The 17,846-nt window shown below is 36.5% G+C and overlaps 1 protein-coding gene across 16 annotated transcripts in view; it reads right to left on the bottom strand.

Moving 5' to 3' along the window:
* The window catches only part of LOC100119218 (disks large 1 tumor suppressor protein), a 1,703,670-nt gene that overhangs the window by 137,463 nt on the left and 1,548,361 nt on the right, over window positions 1-17,846 (bottom strand). For 11 of the 16 annotated variants that reach the window (XR_004227336.2, XR_004227337.1, XM_031928125.2 and 8 more), the window contains 2 exons: window positions 16,751-16,860; window positions 16,433-16,644 (listed from right to left, as the gene is read on the bottom strand). Coding sequence is in view for 13 of the 16 variants with exons in the window: in XM_031928125.2 (XP_031783985.1) it covers window positions 16,433-16,644; window positions 16,751-16,860 (322 nt within the window). In the remaining 3 variants the exon portion in view is untranslated. The remainder of the gene's footprint in view (window positions 1-16,432; window positions 16,645-16,750; window positions 16,861-17,846) is intronic. The other 5 variants (XR_004227338.1, XM_031928135.1, XM_031928129.1 and 2 more) reach the window with 1 other exon arrangement.

Here is a 17,846-nt window from a genome sequence, read left to right as displayed (position 1 = left end):
AGCCAAGAGGAGGCAGGGCTGCCGAACGTTCGTCAGGGACGGGAGACTGTTCGTCCGCTGCAACGATGACAACGAGCGTGCCACCGTCATTATCACCGACGCCGAGCTGGATAATTTTTTAGCTCGGATCCCGCTCGCCGTAAACATCACTCCACAATGAAGCTGCCACACTTACATTTCATCCGACCACGTCCGCCATCAAGCTCATCCGCCGTGTCTTCATCGGGTTCTGAGGTATCTCTGTCTGAAGGTCTAAGGGTCTGTCATTTTAATGCGAACTCTCTCACGGGTCACATTGAGATGATCAGGCTCTTTTTATCCACTCGCTCTTTATTCCACATAATAGCTGTTACTGAGACCTGGCTAAGCGAGAAGGTGACATCCATCCCCTCGCTGGATGATTACCTGCTCTACAGACGAGACAGAAACAGAAACGGTGGAGGTGTGGCCCTCTATATACACAAATCTCTGACGGTTAGTGTTATTTCAACATCCGACGGTGAATGGTCCGGCAAGCCAGGCAAGCCTGAATACCTCTTTTGTGAGATATCGGCCAAGGGAGTTTCTCCCATCTTCGTGGGGGTTGTGTATCGTCCACCTCATGCTCCTTTTTTCCAAGGCTCTAACTTTATTAACGAACTAACAACTCACATGCACAACTACTCCACGAAGGTTATAATGGGGGACTTTAACTCTGACCAACTATCCTCATCTGAAGATGCCAATTTCATCAGGGCCTTCATTGATGAGAACTCCCTTTCGTCCGTTTCCTATGGTGCCACACACCATAAACAGGGTTCTGACACCTGGCTTGATCTGTGCCTAATCGACGAGCAGGATCGCCTGCAGTCATACTGGAAGACAGACGCACCTTTCATCAACGGACACGACCTTATCACGGCCACTCTCGACGTACAGATTCCACGCTACGTACCAAATACATACTCATACAGAAACTTTAAAGGAATCAGCGCTGAGAAGCTGAGAGACTTTCTTAGCGACTGTGACTGGTCATCTCTCACCACCTCATCACTTGACGACTGCATATCTTTACTCAACGCTAACCTCACTAACGCCATCAACCACCTCGCTCCATTGCGGACTGTGACTCCAGGACGACAACGTCACCCGTGGTACACTGCGGCTCTTCGTGGCCTTGTATCCGAGAGCAATAGACTTTACAGGCGTTTCAGGGACTCCAGGCTCGAATCAGATCGACGCGTTTACAGACTAGCTAGAGACTATGCTCACAAACAAGTCGAGGAGGCCAGGCTGAATTATTACTATTCACGCCTGTCCATCTTGACTGATATTGCTGAGATCTGGAAAGAGCTGGAGAAACTTGGAATTTCTGCCACCAAGGCCCCCTTACCATCTAGATTCACCACAGATGAACTCAACACGCATTTCAGCGCGATCTCAAATGATCCGCTGGCTCCTGCTGTTGAGGATTATCTTGCTACCCTGGAAAGTCTTGACCTCCCGGAACATTTCGAATTCAAACCTATAACGGAATCGGACGTGTTGGCTGCGGTATCGCACTTTGACACTCAGGCCAGGGGGAGCGACGGCATCCCACAGGTTGTCATCTCAAAAGCTTTGCCGGTTCTTGCTCCCTTACTAAGTCATATTTTCAACCTGTCCCTTAGCGAACCCTGCTTCCCATCTGCCTGGAAAATGTCACTTGTGCGCGCACTCAACAAAGTCAGCTCACCAACAGCCCTGACTGATTACCGTCCGATTTCACTTCTCTGCTTTCTCTCCAAGGCTCTGGAGTGGCTAGTGCATAGGCAAGTCTCAGAATACCTTGAATCAAGGCTATTACTAGATAATCTTCAAACAGGCTTCCGCACTGGTCACAGCACTCAGTCTGGCCTAATTAAGCTAACTGATGATGCCAGAGCTGGGATAAACAAAAAGAAAGTAACACTACTCCTTCTCTTTGACTTTAGCAAGGCGTTTGACACTGTGTATCACGTCAGGCTCCTGAGAAAGCTATCCACCTTCGGCTTCTCAAAGCAAGTCATCCGCTGGTTTGCCTCCCAGCTCTCTGGTAGAGAGCAGGCCGTCGTTGGTGACAATAACGAACGTTCTTCTCCTCGGCGTCTCAACATCGGCGTTCCGCAGGGGTCCGTTCTGGGTCCACTGCTGTTTGCATTGTACATCAATGACATCGGTTTCTGCCTTGATACCGATGTTTTCCATCTCATCTACGCGGATGACTTGCAAATTTACAGTCAATGCCACCTCGAAGAGCTCAATTCTTTATCAAACAAGATGAGTGCCAATGCTGAGAGGATTACTGGTTGGGCTGAACAGAATAAGCTAAAACTTAATGTTGCTAAAACTAAAGCAATTGTCCTGGGCTCTCCCTACTACATAAACGCATTACCCTCAACAGCTAACACTTTCATTAACATAGGGGGTGCCCAGGTCAGCTTTGAATCTTCCGTGCGTAATCTGGGATTGGTGCTCGACTCTAAGCTTACGTGGAGGGAGCATATTACACAAGTGTGTAAGCGTGCTCACACACTAATGTACAGGCTTTACTTTTTCAGGAAAAGCACCAATCTCAGGTTGCGCAAGCACTTAGTGCAGGCCCTCCTGTTTCCTCTTATAGACTACTGTTCCCTCGTATACTGTGACCTGACGCAGGAACTCGACCTAAAACTTCAGAGGCTCGTGAATACAGGAATTCGGTACATCTATGGTGTAAGAAGAGATGAGCACATTTCCCCATACAGGCGGGAGTTGCAGCGGCTAACCACTGCCGGACGCAGGAAGTATTTCACTGTTTGTTTCCTAAGAAAAATGTTTAACACAGCCGTACCATCATACGTACTGGCATACTTTGACTTCCGCGTCACACTTCGGCCTGTTAGGGGGGAGGTGATACCTCTGGATATTCCGACATTCGCGACGGAGACGCTGAGGAACTCGTTTCATATCAGCGCCTCATACCTATGGAACAACCTGCCATCTCACATTCGTAACACTACATCTGTCTCAGGTTTCAAGAGACTAGCTAAAGAGCACTTTCTTGAGCTTGAAAACACAAACACTTGAATTCGCTTGTACACATTCACTCAAACGCACACACACACGCCTGTACACACTCACGCAAACGCACACACTCACACACTCTCGCTTGACCCATCTTCACATTATCATACTTTTACTGTACTACTATTGCTGCTGTATACATTTTATCGTACAACATACTGTACGTCAAATAAATCTAATCTAATCTAATCTAATCTAATCCTTTCTACAAAACAGATTTCCAATTCTTTTAGTACCAACTCATATAGTGGTACAGCTCCGGCAGAGAGTAGCATGGAAAAGAGAGAGAGAGAGAGAGAGAGAGAGAGAGAGAGAGAGAGAGAGAGAGAGAGAGAGAGAAAGAGAGAGAGAGAGAGAGAGATTTCTACCTCGACGGTCATCCCGTCGCAAAGGACACAGAAAACAATCTTCTGTTGTCTTCAGTTTTATTCACTTGCTATAGACTTTCCTTCGGTTAGCTTTAGTTTTTTTCAGGTATAAAAATTTACAATTTTGTAAATGAAACAAAAATGAATACAACAGACAATAACTATTATTAAGTCAAGACAACAGTTTTTTCATAGATTAAAACAGTTTTTCTTCATTTTATGATTGTCATCTTTTACATTTACTAGTTATTTCGTAAACAAAACAGTTATCTTTTGATTTCTACTAATTTTTCTTTTAAAAACACGCCTTAATTAACATAATAGAATCAAATTAACGTAACTGTTGAAAACTGTCAAAATCTGGTATCATCTGCAGTAAACTAAAGTAAACTGATAAAAACTAATAATACCTGTAAATAACTGTTGTCTTTGTCTCCATTCTGACACTCTTCTGCTAAAAATTTCTGTTTTGTTCAGTTATCTGCTGTTTTAGTCTAAACGCTTCAGATAAAAACTGTTATGTGAAGAATTTTTTTTCCACTAGGGATCAATATAAGTATGAAAAATTAAGTAATTTTATATAAATTCTTATATTATATCCTTACATAAAGATTAATTAATTTAATTATTATTTTATACAATATTAAATTATTAAGTAAGTCAGTACTTAGAATATTTTAACAATCCTTATTGAAAAATTTCAAGTGAGATCTTCAGTCAAAACATTATTTATGATTTTATGAAGATAATGATTAGTTAGTAATAATCAAAAGACACTTTATTGATTATAAAATCACTATGAATTTCTTACCTTAAATTTTCATGTCTAATATTTTAAAATCAAAATATTGTCAAAATGCTTTAATGAATGTATTTTTGTATAAGGATTTAGTATTCCAGAAATAATTTTCAATTATGACAAACTTAATAAAAGTATTTTAGAAATAAACCTTATATAGCAATATACCTAATAGTGGAGATCTCATTTGAGATTTATCAATAGAAACGATTATAGATAATTGATAAAAATGTTAAAATATTAAAAATTTTCATCAGCCTTGGGTGTTCAGTCGCACGGCTTGCAGGAATATATATATATATAATTATACATTTTTATAACAAATATTTAGATATTACAATAGAAATATACAATACATCTTTCTCTTATCACAAAACTCATGTTAGTGCTCTTTACATAAAGAAAATGACTGCTTAAAGATTTTTGTTATTTCATTTTAACAAACACAGCTTAAAAAAAACATATCTGCAGAAATAAATATTCGCAGCACCCGATTTATCGGGACCAAATCTGCAGATTACATCTTGTGATATGCATGAATTGTAACGGTTGTCAGTGCAATTAACGCACGTTGAGCACGTTACGACGTCTCTCCGGGACAGAATCAACATTCTGTATAATACTTCTGTTGTTACAGCTACTAAAGGCGCAGCATGTGAGAGAGTAAGAGAGACAGAGAGAGAATAAGCATCGAGAGAGATTTAAATTCAGCAACGTACAATGTTGCCACCTGCTCGCACACTGCTGTCAAGAGTTGACAACAGTGTGTCAGAGGGCATAGGTAAATCTGTGCTCGCGCTAGCGAGCCATTCCTAGTCTATCTTCGCTCCGCTCCGTTTCACGAATAGACACTCTGCGATTGCGATTATTGTGTGCGAGGGTTGCGAGGTCAACCGATCCGAGGACAATCCGTACGAGACCATCTTCGCGTGGGTTAGAACGGCCGTGCCGGCCACGTACATCTGTAAGTACTAGTTCTTATCAATTCTCGCTTACTCTTTCTCAATTTCTTTTTTTTTTTTTGCAATATTATAATGTATTTATTTTTGCCACATATCTATCATAAAATAATTGTCATTACGTAGTGATTTACTAGTTTTGGTAAATTTTGACAAAATTTTATCGTTTTAATATAGTGTAGATGTAGAAGATACGTAAATACCTGTATTTATTTGTTTTTTGATAAAACGTATTTTTGTGTATGTGATTGTATGTACGCATGTATGTTGTGTGTTTTTTTTTCATTTTCTTTCGGAGAAGAGATGTGAGGGAAAATTTTAGAAAGACCATAGCGTGACTTTGTTTATGGGGTCGTCGAAAAAGCCCCATCCGCAATGTCAGCCTTGTGTCGGATTCACACCGACTAAACTCATCCTTTTAACGGCCAGATGAGAAACACCCAAACGTACCAAGGAACGCCCTCTTTTCCTTCATCAACCCTCGGTAAAGGTGCACCTAGCTCCATCTTCTGTGCCCTTGTTCTTCGCGGTACGACCGTCGAGTAGTGCTTCGCGGGGGGGGGGGGGATGCCTCTTTACGCCCTCTTCTAATTGATGTGGTCGTCATCACGTCTTCTTCTTTCTGCGTCGTCCGGGCGTCTGCTTCTTTCCGCATCGTCTGGTCGTCTGCTTCTCTGGACAGCCTCAACCCCGACATGCCTCAGTGACCTTCGTCTAGCTACATGTTTATTCCGTTGTTTCGCCTTATCTTTGCCTTATTTTCTTTTCGTCATTTCTAACCTTCTTGAGGATAGTCCTTACGTAGTTGTTTACTGCGTTCCAACCATCCTCCGACGTCAACGTAGTTGTCATCATTGACTCAGGTGTCACTCTGGTCTGGAGATACACTCGAGTTTTTCTCGCTTCATTTGGTATCGCGAACAGTCACAGAGAACATGCTCCGCATCTGTGTTAGCGTCCAAACAAGCTGGGCAGTTCAGATTGTCGTCAAATTTAAATCAGTGCAGATAAGCCCGGAAGCATCCGTGTCCGGTTTAAAACTGTGTGAGGTAGTAGTTGACCTCCCCATGTTCTCTTCCAGTCCAATCCTCCATTTTTGTTATAAGGCGATGTGTCAATCGCCCTTTGTCACTAACATCCCATCTTGTTTGCTATTCGGCCATTGTCTTCTTTCTTACTGCATCCCAGATCTCCTTCTGAGTTTTGTCACTTGTTCTTCTTTTAGTTTGGAATACTTCCTTACTTTCCATCGCCAATAGGTCAATCGGCGCACTATAGGCGATTTCAGGAAAAGTATTGTCAAAATCAAATTGCGCCTCTCAGGAAAGTGCTAGGGACCTAATTTTTTTTTTAAATGAAGATTGTACTTCTCAGATATAGGGATAAATATCAGAATATTGTTTTCTTATGATGTCGAGCCGGGGCACCTATGAAAAGTACGAAATTCTAAGAAAACGATATTTTAGCTACTTGTTAATGCATTAATATGCCATAAAAATGCATTTTAAAATAATTGGGAATTTTTGAGACAATCATGTACTATTTTTTTAATTAATGAATGATTCTTTTACCTACATATCCTAAAAATTCATCTATTTCGACCTATTGTACCAAGAAACGTGAATCCGGGAATTAAAATTATCATAAATCACGGACCTCTAATTTGATTAGCTTCGAATATTATATTCTAATAATACGGCACTATATAAACAAGAAAACATGTTATTTTAAAGTATTCTAACCTACAGGAATTTTAAATCTGAGAAGTTTCATTCTGTAGCATGAAAGATTTCAAAGTTAACACACATAAAATTGTTGATAAAATAAAATATTATTATTCTCACCACATATAACGTACAAAAATTGTTATATATATATATATATATACATATAGATATATAATTATGTAACTATAGTTTTACACGTTATATAGTAACAATTAGCAACCAAATAATAACTATGTGATATAAGTACCACTTACCATTACTTTATATAGATAATATCAGATAATAGGTGTTGAGATGAAGGTACATTTATATTATAGTGAAAGAGAGCTAGTAAGATGCGCCACCTTACGTTCATGATTGTTAGTGCATGCGAGCACGGCGCGAGTCACCACTGGTGAGTCAGCCTCCGCAGAGAGCGGTTGTAAGAGAGAGAGAGAGAGAGAGTATGTCGGGCGAGTTTATGTTTACTTAAATAAAGTTAAGCTTATGAAGCCAGTGCATTTGTTAATTGCCGCCACCTCATCACCTCTCACGATCCACGGAATATATCAACATGGTAGCAGTCCCTGGTTTTGGTTTAGTTTTTTCTCTGTGCTCTACGTCGACCTGTGGGTGGCGTAGGGCCAGCTAAAGCGTAGGAAAAGTGATGAGGACAAAGGAAGCACATGTCAGATCAAGTTAAAAAACAAGAAGAAAAGGCACTCAAGGGAGAAGTGACCAGTAGTGACAGTGAAGACGAATTTCTTGATACAGAAGACAAAGAGGTGAAGACGAATTTCTTGATACAGAAGACAAAGAGGTGAAGACGAATTTCTTGATACAGAAGACAAAGAGGTGAAGACGAATTTCTTGATACAGAAGACAAAGAGGTGAAGACGAACTTCTTGATACAGAAGACAAAGAGGTGAAAATTGAAAGTGATCAAAAGTCAGTTACCGGCACATTCGAAATGGCGGCTTCCGAGAACAAAGGATTCACACTACAAGTATTTGATGGTACACACTATGACAAGTGGAAGTATAAATTGAAGTTATTCTTGGAATTTAAAGAGTGTAACGAAGTTATCGAAAATGAAGAAAGGTCGGAAAAAATATTGGAAGCTGATTGGAAAAAGAAAGAAATAAGAGCGAAGAATTATATTGTGCCAAGGTCAACAGACGGACAACAACAGTACGGCATTTAGCGCGTCAGCACAGGTTAATTCTGCGAATAATGAGAACGGTAATGTAAATAGAATTGATTGGATTTTGGATAGTGGGTGTTCGGACCACGTAATAAATGACGAATATTATTTTAGCGATTTTATTGTATTAAAGGAACCGATTAATGTCAAAATAGGAGATGGTAAAATTTTGAAAGCAACCAAAGTAGGACATGTAAATAGTAAGTTTGAAACGTTTAATGGAAATGTAACTAATATCGAAATGAAGAATGTTTTTTATGTGAAAGATATGGATAGGAATTTAATTAGTTTTGCAAATATGTATAGAATATTTAAAGGAAAGGGAATTGAATTAGAACCATGTCCACCGTATGTACATGAATTGAATGGTACTGCGGAAAGGTACAATAGGACAATTATGGATAGTGCTAGGTGTTTATTAGCCGAGGCTAAATTAGAAAAGAAGTACTGGCCAGAAGTAGTCTGCGCTGCAACTTATTTGAAAAATAGAACGATTGCAAACACGATTGAAAGAAACAAATCTCCTTATGAGTTATTTTTTAATGAGAAGCCAGATACAAAATATTTGAAAATTTATGGCAGCAAAGTTTTTGTTAGGGTGCCAGAAAGCAAAAGAAATTCAAAATGGGATAGGAAAGCTGATTTAGGAACTTTGGTAGGTTATGATGCAACAGGGTATAGAGTTTTGATTAGAGATAGAGTCATTGTAGCAAGACACGTTGATGTAGTTGAGGAAGATGTCAAATGCATAGGTTTCAATGAGGAATTCGAAAGTGAGAACTCAAGTGAGAATCTTGACAATGAAAATGAAAATTTACCTTCCCATACTACGACTCTCGAGTCTAGTAAGGGAAGTAAAACTGATAATAAAGGTAAAGTACCTGAAATAAAGAGGTCTCAAAGAGAGATTAAAAAGCCTAGTAGATTTGATGATAACTATGTATATAGCGGTTGTATTTATGTAAATTATTGTAGCGCCGGTAGTCCTGTAAGTTTTGAAGAGGCAATTGAAAGTAATGAATCTAGTTTTTGGAAAAATGACATGGATAAAGAGATGGATAGTTTAAAGAAAAATAAAATGTGGCAATTAGTTGAAACACCAAAGAATGAAAAGGTATTAGACTTGAAATGGATTTATACAAAGAAAAGCGAAAATGTTTATAAAGCGAGAATAGTCGTAAAAGGTTTCCAACAAACGGATGTGTTGGACGATATTTATTCACCTGTTGCTAAGACTCAAACGTTAAAAGTATTATTGTCGTATTGTTGTCAAAATGGTTTATTAGTTGAGCAAATGGACGTCGAGACAGCGTTTTTGAACGGGAACGTAAAATCGAAAGTTTTTGTAAAGCAACCTGAAGGGTATGACGATGGTACTGATAGAGTATGTATGTTAAATAAAGCACTGTATGGATTGCGTGAGAGTCCACGAGCTTGGTATGAGTGTCTCGATGACTATTTAAGCGAATTAGGTTTTGTAAGAAGCGAACATGACTATTGTTTATATATGTTAAAAGAAAAGGATGAGATTATTTATTTAATTATATTTGTAGATGATCTGTTAATTTGCTGTAAGAATAGAAAGAATTTAGATTTGATTAAAAGTTTGTTAAAAGAAAGATTCCAAATGAAAGATTTAGGTAAGATAAGTACGTATTTAGGTATTAATATTGAATATGATGAAAAGAAACATGAAATGTCATTAGATCAGAAAAAGTACATTGAATCGTTAGCTAGACAATATCAGATTAAAGAAGCGAAATTATATGAGACTTCAATGGAGCAAAATTTAAAATTAGAATCTGCGGAAGACTTAAATGAAAATGTAAAATACAGAAATTTGATAGGAGCACTTTTGTATATAAGTTCAGGAACTAGATTAGATATAAGTTATAGTGTTAACTATTTAAGTCGTTTTTAGAACGGTTTTAATGATACGCATTATAAGTATGCTTTGAGAGTTTTAAAATATTTATATTTAACTAAAGATTTGAAATTGAGATTTAAGAGAAATGACAAAGTAGATATTCTTGAATGTTATGTTGATGCCGATTGGGCAGGAGATTGTGTAGATAGGAAATCGACGACTGGATATGTTGTAAAGCTGTTAGGAAATGTAATTTATTGGAAGTCTAGAAAACAAGGTAGCGTAACAAAATCGTCAACAGCTGCAGAATATGTTGCACTGTCTGAAGCAATGAGTGAAATCTTATTGATTAAAGACTTGTTAAAAGATTTTAATGTAGAGATTAAGAAACCTGTAAATATTTATGAGGATAACTCTGGCGCAGTTAGTAAAGTGAAGTATGGTAATTTTACTAAAAGATCAAAGTACATTGAGGTACATTACCATTTTATAAACGAAAATTATGTTAAGGGTATAATAGATATTGTTAAAATCTAATTAAACTTAACTAATTAAAGAATATATATTTATGTAAATCCTAGTTTTGAAAAGCAAGCAAATGTTATTTTTCACAAGGTGTTGTTTTTTACAAAGTATTATTGTTTACAAAGTGTAATTTTTATAAAGTGTTATATTTAAAAAGCAAGTGTTATTTCAGTTACAAAAATGTTCAAACGGTAAGTTTTAAAATATTGAAAAATTAGAATCTGTCGCCAAAGATAATAAAAGAAAATAATTCTGAGGCTCAAAAGCAAAATGACTTGAGTACATATTACAAAAAAAAAAAAAATTAAATTTGCTAATATCTAAAAACTAAAAATCAAAAAATTGATTAAAGTCGTTTTGCCGTAAATCCACAGAATTAGGTTTTGATAAAACTCATTATTGTGGCATTTTTTCGATAAATTTCTGTGGCATACAATAAATACTTACTTAAAATAATTAAATAAAATAAGATCACAGTTTCATTACAGCATAAATTCCGACAAATTAATGCACATCTTTCCAAAAATATATTATGTTGTTGTTTTTTTTTTTAATTAGGTGCAAAAATTATGAGAATAAATCGTGAGTGATATCATATAATTACTTTTACACAAAAAAAAAAGACAAAAACGAAGAAATGCCAAAATTTCTATTTTAAAAAAATACTCAAATGTAAAAATTCATCTTAAAAATTTTTCCTTGCAGAAGGCTAGAATCAATTTTTTTTCGGCATACCCCCTGTATATGTTAAATTTATTGAAGCTCATACACGCTATTCATAAAATCATATATCGTTATAATTCATAAGATGGGCGGACGGAAAAGAAAAAGTAAGCATAACAGAGGACGACCAAGAAAAGTTAGAAGTGGTTCCAACGGTAGAAGATATACCATAATATCAGATTACTCTATATCTACTAAATATAGACGAGCAAGAGAGATATGTGGCTTCGCCCAAAATTATGTTGAAATTTTAGAAATAGCGTTAAGTCTTGCAAAGAAATTCACCGTAGATGATACTCATTTATCCAATGGAACGCAAAATGAGAATAATGAACAGTGTGAGTCAAATATATTGAAACATACAGCAGATTCAGCTGCAGCATTTTATTTAGAGCAAAACTTGAATAAAAATTCTTACATAAGTTTATCTAAAGAGTATAAAATGAGAAATGCTCCCATTTATCCCTGCTATTCAGGAATTTCCAAAGCTTTGTCCGAATGTCTACCAAATGGTTACGATATTTCCGAGGTACATATTGTGGTATCCATGCAATACATAAAAAATGTAAGGATGCTGTAAATGAAAGCGAAGCTATCATTATAATAAGTTCTAATAAGTCTGATGGAAAATCATGGATCAATCCAATTCCTCAAAGTGTAAGGCTTTGTCGACCATTAAGGATTGCATTCGAAAAAGAAACAGATGATTCGACCATACGTGAATACAATCGATTAGAAAATGAAATAAAGAATCTCAGTTCTTATAAATTTAGTCTGTCCAATGGAATAAACATTTGCGTTTCTTATGAAGTTACACAAATTCTTTTTCATGGCAAATGTTTAAATGTAATAGTGGGAAATAGAGCAACCAGTAGATGTCCAATTTGTAAGATAACGTCTCATCAGTTTGGAGAATTTGGCAATAATTTCACTCCTGTTGCTGAATCACTGAAGTATGGTTTTGGATTATTGCACGCGGAAATTAATACATTTGAGCATCTCCTAAACATTTCTTATAGAATGCCATTCAAAACGTGGGATATTCGAAAACCGCTAAAAGGTGCGTCTATAATAATTATGTGCATGGTGTTTTATTTAGAGCCTTAAGCAACTACCTCATCAATCAATAAATGTTATTAATGTTTTTTATTAATTTATACATTCTACGATTTTCAGAGCGACATCAAATTCGAAAAAGAGATGTGCAGAAAAAAGTTTTCATTGATTTCGGAGTTAGAGTGGACCAAGTATTACAAAGCCATGGAACAACAAATACTGGAAATATAGCTCGTAGATGTTTTGAAGATCCGAAAAAATTTGCAAGGTCATTGGAAATGAATGAAGATTTGGTTCAAAATATTGTAACTATATTAACTTTATTTAAATGCAAAAAGGAGCTTAAATTAGACGAGTTAGAAAGGTTCTGTATAAATACATATCAACTGTCAACTGTACTACAATACGTATCCATGGTGTCGAATGGATCCAACGCTTCATAAAATTTTAATGCATGGGTGTCAAATTGCCAGGCAATTTCCTATGCCTTTAGCATACTATGCCGAAGATGCTAATGAGTCTTGGCATAAGTTTTATCGCAGAAATATGACAGAACACTCCAGACAGACAAGTAGATTAGCACGAATTACGGATGTATTTAACAGAGCAGTGCATATGAGTGACCCAAAACTATCTTTGATGTTCATCGGCAATCGAATAAAATTAGCTAAGAAGCAAATATTCTTTCAAAATGCACAGGCATTGAACTATATAAAAGAAACGTAAGTTTATTTACGAATTTAATTTTGTCATGAGCTCAGAATTATGATTTCATCCTCAATCTATTTTATAGGCATATTATGAACGAAGAAGAATGGGAAGAAGAAAACCAGAACACAAGTGATGATGTAAGTAATATGACTTATGATAATTCTGATGAAGAATCTATAATGTAATTATTATGAAATAATAGAAGGTTATCATATCAATTGGAAATGGAATACTTATATCACAGAGTTATTATTTCGTTGCTAATTGTTACTATATAACGTGTAAATACTATACCGTTAACATGTAATGTAATAGTCTAGGTTACATAATTATATATATATATATATATATATATATATATATATATAACAATTTTTGTAATTTTAAGTCCCGGATTCACGTTTCTTAGTACAATAGGTCGAAATAGATGAATTTTTAGGTTATGTAGGTAAAAGAATCTTTCATTAATTAAAAAAATAGTATATGATTGTCTCCAAAATTCCCAATTATTTTAAAATGCATTTTTATGGCATATTAATGCATTAACAAGTAGATAAAATATCGTTTTCTTCAAATTTCGCACTTTTTATAGGTGCCCCGGCTCAACATCATAAGAAAACAATATTCTGATATTTTTCCCGATATCTGAGAAGTACAACCTTCATTAAAAAAAAAAAAAAAATTAGGTCCCTAGCACTTTCCTGAGAGGCGCAATTTGATTTTGACAATACTTTTCCTGAAATCGACCACAGTGCGGCGGCATACCAGCAATAATGCACACCGCATTTTCCGATACTGTACGGTAAGCGGACGCCACTCTTAGTGCACTTCGTCTGTACAGTGGTTAGCATTCGGACATACGATTTCACCCGCATCGCATCTGCCCATAATGGGGCTCCATATAGCATAATCGATGTGGTTACACTGGCTACGAGTAACCTTCGCTTCTATATTGGGCCTCCTACATTTGGCATCAATCGTGATAGAGCAACGCCAACTTTTGCTGCTTTATCGCTGATTATTTCCTGATGTTGTTTGAAAGTTAGTCTTGCATTAATGGTGATGCCCAAGTACTTGATGGTTGGTTGAGAAGCTATCTCATGTCTATCTACCGTCACTTTAATTTCCTCCATCTTCTTTCTACTAGAGATAAGAATAACTTAAGTTTTGTGGCTGGCTAGTTCCAGACCCGTCTCCGTTAGCCATTCGTGTATTATACGGGTCGCGTCTTCCGCTATTTCTGTCACGTCTTCTTTATGTTTCGCTACTACCACTACTGCTATGTCGTCAGCGAAGCCCACGACTGTTGCTCCATCAGGTAATTGTAGGCTTAGTACCCCATCGTACATGATGTTCCACGTCGGTGGGCCAAGCACTGACCTTTGGGGTACGCCTCCTGTAAATTTATAGGTCTTTGTACCGTCCTCCGTGTCATATAATAGGATTCTGTCCTTTAAATAGTCGGGCATAATTCTTCTTATATATAAGAGCACATCCTGTTTCTGGAGTGCTTCGTGTATTTCACTCCATTTAGCCGAATTGGATGAATTTTTGACATCCAATGTAACTATGGCGCTGTACTTGTTTTTTCCTCCCTTCCATCTTTTCTCCTCTATCGCTGTTTCCGCAGTGTCGATCACTAGGCTAACTGTGTCCAGGGTTGAATGATTCTTCTTAAAGTCATATTGGTGTTCCGCTAATCCACCTTTTCCTTCTATTAAATGATTTATTCTGACATAGATTATGCGTTCCAGGATCTTACCCAGGGTGTCTAACGTGCATAGCGGTCTGTATGATGAGGAATCCTGGGGTAACTTCTTTCCTTTTGGCAGAAGCACGAGTCGCTGTTTCTTCCCGGCTAACTACCTAGACGTCGTTATTGGCCACCCTGTACCTCTAGACACCTTCCTCGAATGATTTTTACATCTAAACACAAAAAACCACGGAGCGCGCCACCTAGACCTTGTCATCGGCTACCCTGGCAAGCTAGTTACTGTTACAGCTCCGGAACGCAGAGTATGCACTGGCAACCTCTTAGTTCAAAATATCGTAATATATTATTATATTTTCTTGTGAAAGCAATTCTCATATATATATAGCTTTGCGGCTAACTTCACGGTCCTAACACTTCTTGCGGCTAACTTAACGGTCCTTTCACATTTTGGGCTGAAGAAGAAAAACGTAATTTTAGCATTTGTGGACTATACACTCACATATTATAAAAATAAGCAGCCTTTTCACTAATATTTTTGTTGGAAATCATATTTTAGCTCAGAAAACCTACTAATAAGCCAAAAAATTTTACGAACAGTAACAATAAGCATTTTTTTCTGTATCATGACAAATCCGAACACCAATATAAAAGTAAATAGTGACACAGGCGCCGCGGTTTCGTCTGCTTCTCAAACTCGCCTTCGTGGCGCTACCGTGCCACTTAATGACGATTCGAATCTAAAAATATCAAAGACCATGATGGCTCAGTGGTAGAACGCTTGCTTCATAATCTGAAGATCCCGGGTTTAAGTCTCCGAGGGTCCGGATATTTTTACATGCTGATATTTATTCAAAACTAAATTCTAGAAGCAGCTGACAAAGCAGTAGTACAAAAAAAAGAAATCTATTAAACGTCAGAGCGCGGTAAAAATAAGTAGTATGATTATTAATTTTGTAGTACTCATATGATTCTCATATGATTCTCATATGATTATTTTTAGCCGGGCAGCACCTTATTGATTAAAAAGGAGAATACTGCTAATTTAGTTAGTGAAAGTTTTTCAGTTTATAGAACGCTTAGAATTCAAGTTTATCTGAAGTACCGTTTTAAGCGATTTTTGGGTGTTACCGCATTCTGTGTATACGTGGAGAATCAAGTCCAAAATACAAAGGTCAGCTTACTATTATGATTAAGTCGCAAATAAAATTTCGGACCCTATCGGTAGTATACATCTCGCGGAGATAATTGCATCACATCAACATTTTTATTAGAAGACGCACGTAAGAATCGAACAAATTATGCTTGCAATTTAAAATGTCGTAGAGAATGAGGATAAATAATAATAGTTTTCAGTTTATGCGAGAAGAGACTTTTCCTAAAATTTCAACTTAATCAGTCAAATAATTCTGTACGATCGTTTTCACACATTTATTTCGCATCCTTACCAAAAAGTCACCTTTGAACAAAAAAATATGGGCAAAAGTAGCATATTTTTCCCGCATTCTCTATCTTCATTTGCGGGTCAAGAACGAAATTTGCAGAAGGAAAGTAAATTCTGCAAGATAAAGGTAAAATCATAAGGACGAAAATAAATATTTAACTATTTTTAAAAATAAACCCAGTAAAACGCGTTGGCTCTATTTTCAGAATCAGCATTTGCAACTGAAGACGAAAGTATTTGCAGAAAAAATAAGAAAATTTGTGGGAAAACATTTTCAAAATTTTCAAAATATTAACCTTGCTTTCTAGGCTTAAATAGTGGCCTTTGGGCAAAAAGTAGAATAAAATACCATATGCGACACGGAACAAAAGTAGATTTTCCCTCTACTTTTGTCTCGTGTTTCATAACGTAATATTTCTCCCCGGTGAAAACCACCATCAGGAAAATTTTGCTACGTTTGCTCCTTGCTGCATAATCTACTTGTAGCACTTTCATACCACGGTCGTGCCTAAAAACCGAAAATCTTGATTTACATTATTGTTTGAGTTTTAATTCTAAATGTATGAAAAGAAAAAAAAACTGATATAAGAAATTATTTGTTACATTTTACTTACAACATTGAATCAGGTGAATTTACTTTTACAAATAAAGCTATAGGATACAATTGAGCAGCATATAATCTTTTAATTGCATTTCCACTCACATCAAGAATGCAATGTTTTCCCTGTAAACAATATAAGAATTAGTATATTTTAATTAATAAAATACCAGATTTTTACTACAGTATATAGTTACTTTTATTAGGGTGGTGTATTTGGAAGAGTTCAAAGTAAGCTGTAAGTAAGGAAGGGACTTTACCGACGGTTATCGCCAAATACGAATTAGTCGCATTTACGCCGGCGAACTGTAATCGTCGCACATATGGCTATGGGCTCACGCCGATTTAATTGAGAAACCTGCTAAATATTTCAATGTACTTCAACAGTGTGTGTATATATCTAGCAAAGATATTACAATTATGGCGACGAGGTAACAAAACGAACTCTATTGTGTAAAGCAACACCGTAATGAGTGACCAAAAAAAATTCGCACGTGCTTGCTGAGTGAAAAGGCACTCGGAAAATAAACGCACTAAAAGTGAAAAATACGCGATTATAATTTAGAAGTGCTAGTAAAAGGACTTGTGCAACCAAATGCAAGAAAATAGTGGAATTGGCTGGGTCCAAAAGTTAAACAAACAACAATTTATATTAGAATTACGGAAAAGGAACATTGTGTGTAGTGCAGACATTGATAGCGTAAAAGCAAGTAGCAGTTTGAACATTGCGCAAATAAGCGAGAACATTCCAGAAAAGGTCAAGGCAACAGAGCCAGAAGTTACCCATTAAAAACCAGGCAAAACCTGGCAGAGATATCGAGAAACGAACTGTGCCATCCCTAGCATAACCAAAAATAAAAGTATCCGTGTTTTTTCTTTTGTCGATTACAATTGTTTGTAACAAATTATTTAAACAAACAAATTTATTTCTCGTCATAAGTTCGGTAATGATTGGACACTCTAGGATTCGTTTTGTTGACCAATAATCATAAAGACGTTTTCTAGAATTGAAAATAGTAATCATTATGATTACAATAAATCTTTCTAGATCATTTTTAGACAAAGCGAAATGATTCTCATTTCCGCTTCCACAACATGATTCTTCATCGATT

This window comes from Nasonia vitripennis (genome assembly GCF_009193385.2).
Source record: "Nasonia vitripennis strain AsymCx chromosome 4 unlocalized genomic scaffold, Nvit_psr_1.1 chr4_random0003, whole genome shotgun sequence".
NCBI classification, from domain to species: Eukaryota; Metazoa; Arthropoda; class Insecta; order Hymenoptera; family Pteromalidae; genus Nasonia; species Nasonia vitripennis.
This window is presented reverse-complemented; position numbering and strand designations above follow the sequence as displayed.